The sequence below is a fragment of the Cucurbita maxima genome, unplaced genomic scaffold (assembly GCF_002738345.1).
Source record: "Cucurbita maxima cultivar Rimu unplaced genomic scaffold, Cmax_1.0 Cma_Scf00011, whole genome shotgun sequence".
Classification (NCBI taxonomy): domain Eukaryota; kingdom Viridiplantae; phylum Streptophyta; class Magnoliopsida; order Cucurbitales; family Cucurbitaceae; genus Cucurbita; species Cucurbita maxima.
Window position 1 is genome coordinate 1,240,112 of NW_019272027.1, and position 16,852 is coordinate 1,256,963.

A 16,852-nucleotide genomic window follows, 5' to 3' on the forward strand; every position below is an offset into this window, starting at 1 on the left:
GTTTTTTTTTTTTTTTTTGACAATGACAATCTTCCACTTGCTTATGTAGGCACGGAAACTTTATGAAACTTTAACTAAATTTAACTAGAATTGTTGTTTTTTGAATCCTTACCCGACAATAATAAGATATGATGAAGCAACCATTATTGGAGTGGATAAGTTTAACCACCATTAGGTTAGTCATGAAAATCATGTTAATAATTAATGATTTAGAAGTGAAGTTAAATATACCTTGACTTCCTAGATTCCTTCCTATGTTGGAATTAAGGTGGTTAAGGTTGGGAATAGAAAATAAAATTGTAATTTAAATATATTTTAACTATTTGATTAAGGAGTAACTAAATGGATGTTGTAACACTACTTTATCTTAGCTTTTTATGTACATGCAATCATATGACATTTATGTGTGAGTTTTACATTGTATGATGTTGATTAAGTAGTATCTTAAATAGAATTTATTTTCATATTGATTTAGATTATTGTTTATGCAATCTTTATGCACTCGATCATTTATGTTTATTACATTAAGGAAGGAGCTAAGTTTCTAAAAGCTTGAGAGAAATTCATTTAAATGCTAATGGTCATAGACATTCTAAAAACTGTCACTATATATATGCTGCTAAGAACTCATTAACTTGTTTAATTTGTTACCAAAACCTATATTTGAGAAAGCAGTGAAAGAAGAATTGTCGATGGTGCGATCTAGATAAAGTGTGGACATGATGTATGATGTTGTGTTGACCTGTAATGAGACAATTAGAGAAGGAGCCGCTTTCTTCGAAATGCTAGAGTGTAGACGAATGATGTTGTTGTGCTTGTTGGAGGTCGTTGTCGTTGATGCTATAGACATCGGCCAAAGGGGGCTAAACATGAAGCGTGCACGAGGAGGGAGGTGAGTAGCAAGAGAGGGAAACATCGAGAGTGAGAGTCGATAAGAAGTGGGTACGACTAATGCACAAGAGTGAAGATGTGAGAATTGAATTTTGAGAGAGAGGGGACAGAATGATTTATAATTTTAAAAGAAGAATAGATTCATTACAAAAGGTATATTACAATATATTTAATATAAAGTTTTTAGGAATTTTACCCGTTAAATGTGGTCAACCATTATACTTGGATTAACCGTTTGTCAAAGCAATTTTATTGTAATTACATAAATAATCGAAATTTCTAACGTGAACGATTGTTACCATATTCGTATCAAAGAGATGCAACAAAGTGTCTGGATCAGGTGAACCTCTCCTTGTGATCAGGATGAGGTAGATGCCTCCCAACCATTCCATTACAAGTCTTTCGACACGTACCAAGAAGCTTACCGAGGAATAGAAAAGAAGAATAGGTTGGTTCGAGAACCCAAACTCATAAGTCACCACTCCAACCGACCATGTCCTTAAAATAATCAAATACAAAATAATTTATTTACATTCACTAAATTTCTTCTTTAAAAGTCGATCGGTCTGATTATTAAAGAATCAATTTCATACCATACAAACACTCTTACTTCTAAAATAAACTAATCATAACATAGTTAGATAAGACTTTTGATTTATTCTTGCCTTGTAAGCTAAAATTAACATTTATTAATTTTTTTTTTTAACTTAAAAAACAAACCAAATGGATAGAAAATACTTTTTTTTTTATTAAAATAATAATAATAATAAATAAAAGGGTTGAAATTGTTATGATTATGAAGAAGTTGGAGGATTCGTATTTCCAAAAGCTGCCCAAAATCTTCGCAACGACTTCGTTAGAAGCAATAAACAAACTAGAAATCGCGCTTCGACGATTGACGAATCTCAACCGTCGAAACAACATTGCCGTCTCTCCGTCACCGTCGCCGTCGCCGGTTACCTTCATAAAGAGGCAACTACCTTTTCCCTTCTTCCTCACGGATCTCTCATCCATGAGACTTCTCTCGCTCTAGTTTTTTTTCTCTGTCTAGAGATGGTTTGGGAGCGGCAATGAAAGCAGAGTTTGAGGTGGAGGTGGAGGTGGAGAGGCGATGGGTGATTGTAAGCGAGTTGCGGTGAGGACGGCGGCGAGTAATGCTGGTTGGATGTCTAAGAGGAGGAGAATTGCCGGTTCGCCGGAGAGGTTGAGGCCGTCGACGTCTCAGTCTGACTTCAGCGACGGTTGTTTGTGGTTGGAGAATGCGACGACGTCTGTCTCGCGCTTGGAGAAGAGGAATTCCGTTGGTGTTGTCGCCGGAGGTGAGATGAGTGATGGTTTTTCAGCGGATCAGTTTCCTGTTTCCTGTAGCTCCGGTAACAACTGCGGCAAGGCCACCGGCCTGAAGGACGCCGTGAAATTCGAAGATCTGGAGGTTAATTCCGAATTCTTGGTTGAGGAGTGTACTTCTTTCTTTGCTTGTAGTTGGTTCTTTTTTTTTTTTCAGTTTGGAATTTAATTTCGAGTTCCTCTGTTTTGGATTGCGAGAAAATGGAGTAGAACAAGAAAATGATTATTAGATTTAACCGGTTCATCAGTCTTGCATTCTAAAATTTCCGTTGAAAATGAATTCAGATGAATTCGTTCTTCATATAACCCTGACTCTTTCCTGCAATTTTTTTCCTGTAAAGAACAGTTCGTGATTTGTTCGTTCCTTCGTTGTTCTATTCAATTCGATTTTACTCCTTTTAAACTAACGACTGTTTCTACGAAATGTCTGTTTAGATTTCGAATTTGTATGTATTTTGAATCGTATTTATTGACATTTATGTGCAATGCGCCATTGCAGCCGACCAAGAGCTTCGAAACCGTAGAGTCGACTCGCGTTAACGGCATTCAAAGGTTCATTGCACTTCAATATCTTCCTTCAAATTCCCCTAACGAAACGGATTCCTAAACGCTTAGTCTTCTCTTTCGCTATTTCTCACTCTGTTTGATATTTAATGTCCGTTTTAATCTGAATCTCTTCAGAGAGAGCACTCCAACGAGCGATCTCCACGGAGAATCCGACGTAATGGACACACTAGAGAAGAGCTTCTTGACTGAGAAACAGAAGCGAACTGATCGTCCGATGAAGACGCCGCCGATTTTTGAGATTGAAGATTTCTTCGCCGAGGCTGAGAAGTACGAGCAGAAGCGCTTCTCAGAGAAGTGAGTACAATGTTTCCATGCGTATGATAACCATCTCTGATTCAGCGCATTTTAGTCGAATCAAAACCTAATTAAACTTGTTGTTGTTGTTGTTCTTCTTCTTCTTTGATTGATTTTACTTTTTGGCCTTCATCTTGTGCAGGTACAACTTCGATATAGTGATGGATGTGCCATTGGAAGGACGATACCAGTGGATTCGTCTGAAGCCATGAAAAACCTGCTAACTTCATGCTAAGACACGCCGGGATCTGGATTATCTCGGATTTCATGAACATAATTTTCCATAAACATGGAACTCTATCCTTTTGGAAAACTCTGTTAGTTTCTTCTTTTTGTACAGCTTCCAACTCCACAAAAGAAGCTCCGGAACTAAATCTTTTCAGTAAATGAACACTGCACACACACACACACCCATAGAAAGGAAACCGCCGCCGCCGCCGCCGCCGTCCTTCTTTTATCATTTTCTTTCATGAACTCAAAGCTGTGTTGTGTCGTGCATCCATAATTGAGCACAGATTTCTGTAATTCTCACTTCGAATTCACGACAAATGTTGGCCATGTTAAATCACACTTCGTTCTTTTGTCACTTTTTGAGGTTGCGTTTTGTGTAAGAAAAGTGTTTTTTGTTTGAATGTTTATTTTTCTGTGAAGAAAAAATAGGAAACGTGTAATCTCCTTTTGCATATTTCTGAATTTTGTGTTACGGAATGATGTGTTGTTAAGATCTGAGATCTGTTTGTGGAATATTCTTCAGAGTAAAAACAGGATATGATTCTCAGCGTGGAAGGGGAAAAAAAGATGAACATCAAGAACAAAAGGAAGCAATTCCCGGGGACCATTAACACTTTCAACTATTCCAGACGGTCAATTTGGATTCACCCTTCAACAGAAATGGCGAAAGGTAAACAATTCTCTGTCCTTCACAATTTTTCTATTTGAGGTAAGACAATTTCTGTTCTTTGGAACCAAAATTTTCACTGGAACCTCTTTTGTCACCTGTGATAATGTTCCATTTGTGGAGTTTTGTTACATTTAAGATTGATTACATACATGATTTAATATGTTCTCAACATATATTATATTATTCTCTGTCGTACTTTTTCCAAATTTCCAAGAATATCTGTTCACTAGTTTTCATATTTCGTAATGACCCAAAAGTTCCTATGATTCATAATATTTGTTGTTAATGTCCAATCTTTTTCATATCAAATGGGTAAAAAGAATATCATTTTTACCCCAACATTAATTTTTTAGTGGCAAGGAAGGTGTATGCATGTGAGGTGTAAAAAGTGAATATTTTTAAGAAATGCCTTGCATTAACACCTTAGAGGTCAATAAAGGTTCAGAGTAGCTAGAGCCCACCTACATGAAACCGTGAGTGAGTTGCCTTTAACAACTAGATACAGTAGAGTCGCAAGGTGGAAACCTCCCTCTAGAAGTCGTTTTAAAAGTCTTGAGGAAAAATTCGAAAGAGAACTTTAAAGAGACAATATCTGCTAGTGGTGGGCTTAAACTGTTACCCTTGGTATCAAGGCCAGACAATGAGGCTAATCTCCAAAGGGGGTGGATTGGAGGGCCCACATCGATTAGAGACGGAAACGAGTGTCAGCAAGGATGTTGGGCCTGAAAGTGGGTGGATTTGAGATCTCACATTGATTTTGTTGGAGAGGATAACAAATCATTCTTTCATAAGGGGGTGGATTGCAAGATCCCACATCGATTTGGTTAGAGAGTTGAGAGAAAAGAATAATTGTATATTAGGGTGTGGAAACCTTTTCTTAGTAGACAATTTTTAAAATTTTGAGGAGTTCGAAAGGGAAGGATAAAAAAAAACAATATTTGCTAAGTGACACCAATCCCTCTTCATGGGTTAGACATATTCTCACGGAAACCAAGGCAACATCGCCGCTAAGCGGCGATCCCTCTGCAATTTTCGATGGCCAAAAAAGTGCCTCCTCTGAAACAGGTTGACATCTTCACAAAAAGTGTTTCTCAACCTCTTTGAATTTTTCAGATTCAAGCTTAACGTTCGTTTAAAAATCCGACGCTTAGCTTGCGGTGGGGTGTTAAAGGATATTTAGTAATAAATTATAGTTTACCATATGTATTATATTTGATATTTTATTATAAGGCAAATATCTAGCATTTGCCTTATTATTCTATTTATTGTTATTTCCATATGCTTGTAATTTATTTGATTATAAATAAGATAACTTTCACATTATTTAGATTTAGATGGGTGGATTAATCAAACATGTTATCTAAAATATTAGAATGATATTTTAGGAGAAGTTTGTGGGATAAATATAAGGTTTAAGAGGGTAATCTTTTTAAATTTCCATTTAATTGTTGAGCAAGACAGCTTAGGTTAGTTTAGAGGGTGAGTGGATAATGAAATTGGCAGAATTGGGTTGAGGTGCTACAAATGTCAAAAATCATAAACAAACTAAGAATACATTTGTTCACCTTTTTCTTTCATAGATTCATATCTAAACTCTCTCTCTCTCTCTCTCTACTGTGAAATCAGATAAGTAATGTGAATTTGTCTTTATGGTCATTAAATATTACTGTTCTGTTGTAAATATTAATTTCATTGCAGCAGCCATCATATGATTCCTGTCTGAACCACAAAGATTATAGTTTAAACCTTACTTCAATTTCAGCTGTAATAAAATTATTTCTTTGTTGCATACGTAAGCAACCTCTTTTTGTATATTATTTTAATTCCATTATTTTTTTTCTCATTTTAAAAATATTATAAATGTAAAAAATATCTTTTCAATTTAGTTCGATTTTATATTGATTGATGTAATTTTAATTGTTTTAAAAAAAAAAACTTAGGAAATAGTTTTAAAATGGATAGAGAAGACGGGGAAGGGAATGATGCAGGGAAGAGGTCTGCACGTGGAGTGCTTTGGATCTGCGGCCACACCTTCTTTCTCCAATTATTATTCCTTTTTTTATTCTTTTAATTAAAAAATAATCCTTTTTTTTGAATTAATTAGGTTGGTTACCGAGCTAACCCAACAAAATTTATTATTCGAAAGTACTATAATCTGATGAGTACTCTCCATTGATATGATATTGTTCATTTATAAACTCTTAAAGCTTTGTTTAAAGGTCTCGTACCAATGAAAATGCATTTCTTATCTATAAATCTAGGATCAATTTCTATCTTGGCACGGTGACCCCATTGAAGGATATTTGAAGCTTTTGAGTTTGAATTCCCCACTGTACTTTACCGGAAGTTTATTGGCTGCTTCACCGGAGGAGATGAAGAAGAACAACTTTTCCAAAGCTTTCCTGTTTAATTTGTTGCTTTTTGACGAAGGGAGTTCCTTCCTAAAAAATTTTCTACCTTTCTTTTTTCTCACTCTTTCACCAAACCAACTAACTATATCTCTTTTTTTCTCCCTCTCACCCCTAAAAAATTCTTATATCTTTTCGACTAGGATGGGATGCATACTACTTCTCTATAGGCATGAGTTCGTATGTACCCCTAGACATAAGAATTACCAATCGAACGAAAGGAGTGCATATTATATTGTAACGTAAATATTTGTGCGTTTGTGCTTGTGACACCACATATATGAGATCATGCATTTTAAATCATGGTACATGTCTCATGATGCACCTTACACTTTCATACATTTAATTACATGAATTCCTTATGATACATACATGTGTATGGTATATTATTTATACTTATCATTTGTAGTTCATTAGGGTGTCTCATAGGGCACTATATAATCATATTAACATAATAAATATGAATCAATAAATAGGAAGTATATGCATCCTTAGAGTTTATTCGCATATAGATGTGAGATCTCACAATTCACTCCCTTCGAGGCCCAACATCTTTGTGGACACTTCTTTGTGGACGCTTGTTTCTCTCTCCCGTTGATAGAACTAGATACTTGGTTTTTGGTCAGAATTGATTAGAGTAATATGTTAAATTCTTGATGATTTGTTGTAAAATTATGAAAGGATTTTATTTCCAAGATTGGTTAATCAGATGTGCAGATAAATGCACATATTGATTATTTTATCTCAAGTGAGGTCACAGGCTGGTTGGCCTTTTTTCGGACATTTAGATCCTAATTTACTTTATATTTTTGTTGGGTTATGAATATCTAATCTCGACCCCTTATTAAATATTTTAAATATTCAGATTTTCTAAAATATTTTCAAGCAAGAGTAAAGGTGTGCAAGACCGTGACTATTAATTGTCATGAGAGACTATTGTCATGTTTTGATCATACTTTTGCATTATTCATTTTATTTACTCTAAAATGTCATAGACCTCTTAATTTATTTGCAAACTCGGAAAATGATTTAAAAATTACTCACAAAATTATTTATTTATCACAAAATGTATACTCCTTCAACTTTTTTTTTTAGTTTTTAGTTTGTTTTCACTTTAAAAATTATTATATTAAAAAGTTGAATCATTACATTAAAATTTTAAACCTTCTTTTGAGTTTAAATTTATATTTATTAGTTATGATTATGGGTAGAATAATGATGTGACATGCCTATTAAATAAATAGTACTAAACCTATAATATTAATTTTTCGGTCTCATTGAAATTTCGACTCTCCTATGTTATTGAGCATCTGACTGGATCATTCACATGTCAAAGTGGTAGAAAATATTTCATTACCGATAGAATAAAAATCATAGTCATGAAGATTGACCACAGTTTGTTGGGATCGTGGAACTATCACTCAGAAGTAAGCAAGTTAGTTCTTGTTTGGTCATAAGAATAATAGTTTTTATTAGATCTTGCATGACGTAACTTCTTATGCAAAACCATTCATTTAAAGCGACTTCATAAAACAATGTCATGCAAGTTACATGTTTGAGAAAGGGTCTTAACACAGTACAAAAGAAATATTAAAATAAACATGGGTTAATATAGAAATAACAATGCTCTATACTAACTTAAGATTTACAAAATTAAATGCAAGTTACATAATCTTTAATTGCGATGCCAACATCAATCGTACAGAGGTGTCTTGCCTTTGCCTGAAACATAGAAATAGTATATGCTTTCAGTATTTTAAAAAATATTCCGTAAATGACTTCACTGTTGCAAACACATGTGACATAACCAAAAGAGGAGTAGGGAAAATAAGGCTAGCACATCTAATTCGAGTAAAGAGGCGATGAGGGGTGCTAACTCGGTCACCGAACCTAGGTCGGGCCGAAATAAAATGAACAATTAAATTTGGTCAACCATGAACACCTCTCCAATTTCAGTTCGAACTATCAAGCCCATGGGCTTTCCAAATTAGCCCAAAAGGCCTTGGATAGTAAATGGGCTTAGTGTAGCAATCTGTAGAGCCCATTGTGACCAGGTCCAGGCCCAATCCACTTCTTCATCTCCTCTGTTCATTGATCATACAGCTGAGCCTGAACCTGAACAAGCTTGGTTTGAATTCGAATTCGCTCCAGAGATTTTTATGTTGGCGCTCACCGGAGAATCGAAGGGAACAAACTTCAGTTCACTGAGGCAGCTCTAGAACGGTCAGATTCTTGTTCTCTTTGCATTAAGGGATTGAAGGATTGTGCTGTTTGGATTCCAGGAAAATGGTGGAATCGAACCTGACTTACGAGGAATGCCGACGCCAGAGGTTGGAGGAGAATAAGAAGAGGATGGAAGAGCTTAATCTCAACAAGCTTGCCGATGCTCTGAAATCTTCCAGCCCTAAATCCTCTCCGGTAGGTTTCCGTTGTTCAAAATGCTTCATAATCCAATGTATTCCAACATGATAATGAATTTGAAGCATGTTCTCGCTCTCTGTATGGATTCTGATAGACGAAACAGCTAAAGCGTCCTCGCCAGCCACACGATATCTCGTCCTTCAGTGTTAGAAGGTCCAGCCGATTTGCGGATAAACCCCCTCCGAACTATAAGGAGGTAGACTTTGAGTTCTTCATTTTGAGTTTGACGCCCTTTTTGATTGAACAGTTTCTAATTTAAGCATTTAGATTCATTATTTTGGAATTACCTGTTTCGGATTACTCGTTTCTTTCTTGGTGGGCTTTCACAATGTAGCTTAATGTTCATATCTTATTGGCCTCTGCAGGTGCCCATTGAACCACTTCCAGGCAACAGAAGTTATAGAAGGTATGCAAGAAAATTTGGTTTCAAATTACTTTTACTTGGAATTTTTAGTGTCTTTTAACTTAAGAAAGCGAAAATGATTGGCCTAACAGGACATATCAACGGAGAGATTTGTTGAATCGGGTTTATGCTTCACATGAAGAAAGGCAATATGCTATTGACAGAGCACGAGACCTTCAATCTAGCCTGGATTCTAGATACCCAAGTTTTGTGAAGCCAATGCTTCAGTCACATGTCACCGGGGGATTTTGGCTGGTCAGTTCATGATAGTTCTGATCATCCTGCTTTTCTTTTAGTAGATCATTTTTCTGAATTTGTGAGCTTTGATTCATTATTTAAAGCTTATAATTTGGCAAAGTATGTATATTAGGCAGTCATTGCACTGATGTTGTCTTGAGAAGTTTCATATAGGGTCTTCCAGTTCAATTTTGCAAGCAACACCTTCCCCGTGAGGATGAAATGGTTACTCTGCTGGACGAGGATGGAAATGAGTTCCAAACAAAATACCTTGCCGAGAAAACAGGTCTTAGTGGTGGTTGGAGAGGGTTTGCCATTGATCACCAGTTAGTAGATGGGGATGCTTTGGTGTTTCACTTAACTAAGCCAACTGAATTCAAGGTGATTACCTAGAAAATAAATTCATTGCCTGATTCAAATATTCTGCATTGGCCAAGCATCTTTTCATATGACTCGAGTTTTATGGGTCTATGCACATTTAATCTAGCACATTTAGTTTGAGGTTTACGGCATGGTTTGTTAGAAACCACGACCTCCACTATAGTATTTCCACTTTGAGCATAGACTCTCATGGTTTTGTTTTTGGTTTCCCCACAAGGCCTCGTATCAATGGAGATAATGTTCCTTATTTATAAACTCATGATCTTCTTCTTAATTAGCCAAAGTGGGACTACTCCTCTCGATAATCCTCAACAATCCTCCCCGTGAACAAAGTACACCATAGAGCCTCTCCTTGAGGCTTCCTTCTCTAGAGCCCTCGGACAAAGTACACCTTTTATTCGACACTTAGTCATCTTCAACTATATTTTCAAGACTCACAACTTCTTTGTTTGACATTTGAGGATTCTATTGGCATGACTAAGTTAAGGGCATGTCTTTGATACCATGTTAGAAACTACAACCTCTTACCGTGATATAATATTGTCCACTTTGGACATAGGCTTGTTGGTTATAAACTTGTTTTTTATTATTTATTTATTTTGCTTATAAGTTTTTGGTTAAAAATAGGTGTTAGTATTTATTTTATTTTGTTGTTTATTTCTCCATAAAAAAAAAAAGTTGGGGATATCGTGAAAGGAAGGGTGTAAGTAGTGGAAGAGTAGAACTAATTTGTAGGGAGTGGAATTAGTGGAAAGAGTTGTAGCTGATTTTTAGCAAGAAGTGTGTTATTTTTTTTTTATTATATAAGAAAAATGGTGTCAAGTTAGTATAACACCACAAAAAGAAATAAAATTAATTTGTGTGTCTGCAACTTCTTCCCTTATGTTATTTTCTTTCAATTGCTATCAGAGCTACAAGCTCAAGGCCTATTTTCAATCATGTCTCATCTAGTGATTTAGCGGTCAAGAAGGGAGAGAGATAAAAAAATGAGACAGGAATCGAGTGATAGGAGCCAAAACACCGGTTCGATAGAAGATGATGCCTCAAACGAAGTGAGTGTACGGATTCAAGAAAAGGAGGGATCTGTCACACTTAAATACCCGATGTTGACAAAATGCAACTATGCAGCTTGGGCGATTAAGATGGAGGTATTTATGATGGCACAAGGTGTTTGGGAGGCAATTGAATCACCCGAAATAGTAGATAATCGCAAAGATAAGATGACTTTAGTAGCTATTTATCAAAGTATTGGAGAAGATACGTTGCTATAGTTGGGTGCCAAGAAAATGGCCCAAGAAGCCTGGATCATGTTAAAAAATATGAATCTAGGTGTGGAAAGAGTGTAAGAAGTTAGAATGTAGACTCTCTGGCGGGAGTTTGAAGCGTTGAGGATGGGTTATTCAGAAAGTATTGAGGAGTATTCTGGAAAACTCACCATTATTGTGGAGGATATCCAAGTAGTTAAGAAACTTCTATGATCCACCTTTGCAAAGTTTCTTCAAATCACTTCAACGATTGAGGAGTTCAATGATCTCAAAACAAAATCTGTTGATAAGATTATTGGATCACTAAGGCACATGAAAAAGGTTGCAAGGGTTTGGAGAAAAAGATGAAACCATTCTCACTCGTGCAAAATGGAAGGGACGAGAGAATGCAAAATCCTCAAAGAAAGAAGGGAAGGATCAAGACAGTTCTAGAGGAGGCCAGGGATGAGGTCATGGAAGATGGAGAGGCTGTGGGAGAAGTAACTGGCATCGAGGAGATGAAGGAGAGTCACAAACTCAAAAGAAGTTCGACAAAAGTAAAATTAAATGTTACAGGTGTTAGCAAATGGGACACTTCACATCAGAGTGTTCCACAAAAGGCGAACAACTCAACTTGATAGAGAAGCAAAAGGATGAGGAGCCTTCATGGCTGATGATAGAGGCGTGTGAAATTAAAACCACACGTGACAAAGAGCCTAATTTTGTGATGTTGAATGAAACTATAGTGCCGCCACCTGCGAATATTGGAGCTGAAAATTCATGGTACCTAGATATTGGTACAAGCAACCACATGTCAGGAGAAAGGAGGGTGTTTTGTGAGCTCGACACATTTGTTGTTGGAAAGGTATGTTTCGGTGATAACTCTGTAATAGACATTTGTGGTCGAGGAATAGTGCTCTTCAACTGCAAAACCAATGAGCACTTAATCTTATTGCAAGTCTATTACACACCCAAACTCAAGCAATATAATAAGTTTGGGACAACTGGATGAGAGTGGAAATAAAATTGTCACAAAGGACAGTGTGATTAAGATATGTGACAGAGTCAAGAGCTTGATTATTATGGTGACCAAAAAATCCAACAGATTGTATGTAGCAAAGCTGAAGCTTGCGGATCATGTGTGTTTAATGGCAAATATTAGTAACAATGGTTGGCTCTAGTACGCGAGGTATGGACACCTAAATTTTCACTCTTTAAAGCAATTAAATGGCAAAAGAATGGTTGAAGGTTTGCCGAAAATCACCCAAGTCAATCAACTCTGTGATGGGTGTTTAATTGGAAAGCAGCATAGAACTTCTTTTCCGCAAACAACAACATATCGTTCGAAGGAGTCATTGGATCTCGTCCATGGAGATCTATGTGGACCTATTTCGCCAATGACTTATGGAGGTAACAAATATTTTATGTTATTGGTGGATGATTTTTCACGATTTATGTGGGTGTTTTTGTTGAATAACAAGAATGTAATACTAGTGGTATTTAAAAAGTTCAAGATCAGTGTGGAGGTAGAGAAAGGCAAGAAGATTAAGTGCTTTAGAACGGACTGTGGAGGAGAGTTCATATCTACCGCTTTTAAAGACTATTGCGAGAATGAAAGCATGAAAAGATTTCTTACTGCACCATTTTCACCACAGCAAAATGGCGTAGTAGAAAGGCGTAATCGAATGGTTGTAGAGATGATCAGATGTATGTTAAAAGAGCAAAGAGATGCCTTCAAAATTTTTGGGAGAAGTTGTCAAAACTGTCGTGTATATTCTGTACAGATCGCCAACAAAAGGAGTTGCAGATGGTACATTGTATCAAGCTTGGTTTGACAAGATACGGAAGGTTCATCACTTTAAAATCTTTGAGTGTCTTGCTCATGCCAAGAATATATATTCAAACCTTCTCAAACTTGCTGATGGAAGTGTGAAGACAATTATGTTGGGATATAAAGATGGAACCATAGCTTACCGACTATTGGATCTACAAAAGAACAGAATTATGGTGAGAAAGAATGTGTTGTTCGAAGAGGAGAAAAAGTGGTGTTGGGAAGAAATCACAAATGGTGATGATGAACAAAGAGGAACTTTCACTGTTCAAATTTCAGAAAAACAGAGTAGAATAGAGGAGAGGAATATTGAACAAATCGAAGTTGATTCAGATGAAAGACAAAGGAAAAATTCGTCCTCAACTTTATCAACGCCAGACAATACCTCAAATACATCATCATCAAGCTTGTCAACGCCGAAAAAGTTTAGGTCTCTAGGAGATATTTATAGAGAACTGAATGAAGTACAGGAGGAAGTAGTGAGCCTTTGTTTTCTTTCTATAGAGGAGCCAACCTCATATGAGGAAGCTGCTAAGAATGAAAACGGGAGGAATGCCATGAAGTTTGAATTTCTCTTCATTGAAAAGAACAGAACGTGGGAACTCACAGATTTTCCAAAGAATCATAAAGTAATCGGCATCAAATGGATTTTCAAATTAAAGAAAAATCCAGATGGAGAAATCATGAAACATAAGGCGAGACTTGTGGCAAAGGGATATGCACAGCAGTTTGGTGTAGACAGTGAAGTCGCACCAGTGGCCAGGTTAGAAACAGTGAGATTAATTCTTGCCTATGCAGCCATTAAGAACTGGGAAGTACATCACATGGATGTGAAAACAACTTTTCTGAATGGCGAGTTAGAAGAGGAGGTGTATGTTGTTCAACCAGAAGGGTTCGTTGACAAGGAAAATCCAAACATGGTATTAAAACTACGTAAAGCCTTATATGGATTAAAACAGACTCCGAGGGCCTGGAACTTTAAACTTGATCAATGTTTGTAGTCACTTGAGATATCCATAGGAATATCCTCTCTACAAGAAAATTAATCGAGTTGAAGCAATGATAATCGGCATATATGTGGATGACTTAATCATAGCCGGTTCAAACAAACAAGTTATAGCTCAAATCAAGGAAGAGATGCACCAGAAATTTGAGATGAGCGATCTTGGACTTTTGAGCTATTACTTGGGTATTTAGGTACGACAAATCAGTGAATCAATCACTTTATGTCAGACCGGATATGCAAGAAAAATCCTAGAGAAGCTAGGAATGGGAGAGTGCAATCTTTGTTCGATTCTCATGGAACCAAGAATGAAGATGAGCAAACATGGGAATAGAGAACCTGCAGTTGACAAAACACTTTACAGAAGTGTTATTGGAAGCTTACGCTATTTGGTTAATACTCAGCCTGACATAGCCTACTCAGTTGGTGTGATGAGTAGATACATGGAGGCATCAACAACTTCACATCTCACAGCAGTAAAACAAATATTGAGGTATGTGAAAGTTACTTTAAGTTTTAGTTGTGTTTATAAGAAGCTGTCGAATGTGGAGCTCGTAGGATTTAGCGACAGTGATTTCGCTGAGGATATTGATGATAGGAAGAGTACAATTGGACTGTTGTACTATTTGGGAGTAAATCCAATAACCTGGTTATCGCAAAAGCAGAAGGTAGTGGTTTTGTCGTCATGCGAGGCTGAGTATGTAGCCGTAACTGTTGGAACGTGTCAAGGAGTATGGTTGGTCAAAATCAGTCAACTGCAAGTAAAACCCAAGCTTTATGTTCACAACAAGTCAGCTATAGCGTTGGCGAAAAATCATGTTTACCATGATCAAAGTAAGCACATTGATACCAGATTCCATTTTATTAGCTAATGTGTGCAAACTGAAGCTATTGAACTGGAATATGTGAACACAGATGAACAATTGACAGATATTCTGACAAAGCCGTTAGCAAGACAACGGTTCCTGGAGTTAAGAGAGAAGATTGACTTGAAGAAAATCTCAGCATAGTTAAACAAGTTTAGAGGAGCGATGGTCTTGATTTTTTTTGTTTGTTTGTTTGACTTAGCATGGTAACTCACATTTCAAGATTTCACCATTCATTTTTCAAGCGCAGGCTTTAGGTTGAGATGAATCTTCAGTTCTCAATCTTGGAATCTCACAGAAATGACACGAAAAATGTCTTCCCATTTGAAGTTGTTAACATCACTGCTCGAATCCTGTCTGAAATTTGAGTAAATATTAGTAATGAGCTTAACCTTGCATTCATAGGTATATATCATCAGGGCGTACAATTTGGAAGACAAAGAAGATACCAATGAGGATTCCGATGATACCCAATTGGAAAAAAGTGGGCAAAGAAGTAGTAGATCATCAGGGCACAAAATCATGGCAAATAATTCTGAAGATAAATCAGATAAATGCGAGAATTCCGAGGTTTCCCAACTCGAAAAGAGTGGCAAAAGAACTACTAGATCAGCAAGTAAAGGTTTGGTTTTCGTATGTGTTTTTTAGTGTTGCTGTCATGTTTTTGAATGGTAATGGATGCCTGAAAAGAGGGTCAAACAATTACTGAGTTTACAAGTAATCAGCATTCAATTTTGATTTCTAGTATTCACAGGTAATTTGTTCATTTTTTCTGGCAGGGAAGAAGTAACTCGCACATTGGCTTTGCCACGTTGTTTATTACAAGTATCCATGGCATTTTGACTAAGAAAAAACAAGGGAACTTTCAGGTAATTGTCAGTCTTAGCTCTCTCTCTTTCTGGACTGTTGTAATTGTATCATCAGGTTATGTTAATGAAATGACCCTGTTTTTGATGATATGGAGCAACACCCCTCTCGAGTTTCTCGAAATGATGCTGTTAGATACCTCGTTCTGGCCTTGATAAAGTTGACTCATCCGCAATGATATATCAATAGATTAAACCTTACTCTGATACCACTTGATGGAGTAATTTATCGAAATTGTCAGAGGAAAAACATAGATTTATCTAACCATCTCCAAAGTCACGGGTATATATCTACTTTATTGTTTGAACTTCGATATTCAAGCGAACTTCTTCAAATTTCACCCGCACCAAAGATTTGGTGAAGATGTCTCCAAGTTCTTGCGTTTGGATGAAATCAGTCTAGGTGAGCCATCGACCTGCACATTTATGGATGTAGTGGAATCTGATTTCTTTATGCATGCTCTATTGGTGCAAAACTGGATTTTTTATCAGGTAGATCGTAGTTTTGTTGTTCATGTATAGTATTGGTAGATCGCCTTCTCTATTAAAGTCATTCCACTGGACATTCCACTCACTTTCATTGTGCGGTTTTAACTAAAAATAGGAACGACTCTATCCCACTGGACTTTACATTCCACCAACTTTAAGTGGCTTTAACTAAAAAAATGGAAATTACTTTTAACCTAAAAACAGTGGTTTATCTAACAGTTTTTACTCCGGACAATTTCCTCACGGTAAATTGCTCATCGTATGTTAGAAAGTTGCAGGTTAGCCAAACAAAAAGAAAATTCTTTTTATGGTTCGTATGGTTTCTAAGTGATTAAAAATAGTTTTTAAATGTTAAAAATGTGTTTATTTTTACAACGTTAAAAAATAAAATTCTTAAATTAATAAAAAAGACATACCAGAAATAAAATGCAACTACCCTAGCATCGGTTTGATGGTCTTCACACCTACGTCATTTGTATTGTGGTGTCTTGCATTTACTCGAAATGTAAGAATAATTAAGTATTTTTTTAAAATACTCCTTAAGTTACCTCACTATTGTCAACACGGTGGAATCTATCATTTAAAACATCATTTCTTTCTCTTAGGTGACTTTTCAATTCGAGTTAAATTGAATGTGTAGTACTTCTCTATATACAACTCATACATGCGAATGTGGATTCATTTAGTGGGCTCGCACACCCCT

At 36.4% G+C, this 16,852-nt stretch overlaps 2 protein-coding genes across 3 annotated transcripts; both read left to right on the top strand.

Moving 5' to 3' along the window:
* Positions 1–1,702: 1,702 nt before the first annotated feature.
* Positions 1,703–3,782, top strand: LOC111486155 (cyclin-dependent kinase inhibitor 7-like). The gene is made up of 4 exons (XM_023133182.1): positions 1,703–2,323; positions 2,738–2,790; positions 2,920–3,099; positions 3,242–3,782. The coding sequence occupies exons 1-4, from the start codon at positions 2,003–2,005 to the stop codon at positions 3,309–3,311; spliced, it is 624 nt and encodes a 207-aa protein (XP_022988950.1). The 5' UTR covers positions 1,703–2,002; the 3' UTR covers positions 3,312–3,782.
* A 4,734-nt stretch (positions 3,783–8,516) lies between these two features.
* On the top strand, positions 8,517–15,802 carry LOC111486093 (B3 domain-containing protein At3g19184-like). Of its 2 annotated transcripts, none has more exons than XM_023133101.1 (7): positions 8,517–8,826; positions 8,924–9,025; positions 9,195–9,235; positions 9,325–9,487; positions 9,644–9,850; positions 15,200–15,416; positions 15,574–15,802. In XM_023133101.1, the coding sequence occupies exons 1-7, from the start codon at positions 8,695–8,697 to the stop codon at positions 15,582–15,584; spliced, it is 873 nt and encodes a 290-aa protein (XP_022988869.1). In that variant the 5' UTR covers positions 8,517–8,694; the 3' UTR covers positions 15,585–15,802. The 2 variants fall into 2 exon arrangements, with proteins under 2 accessions (XP_022988869.1, XP_022988870.1); XM_023133102.1 differs by having other exon boundaries at positions 8,529–8,826; positions 8,933–9,025.
* The last annotated feature ends 1,050 nt before the right edge of the window (positions 15,803–16,852 follow it).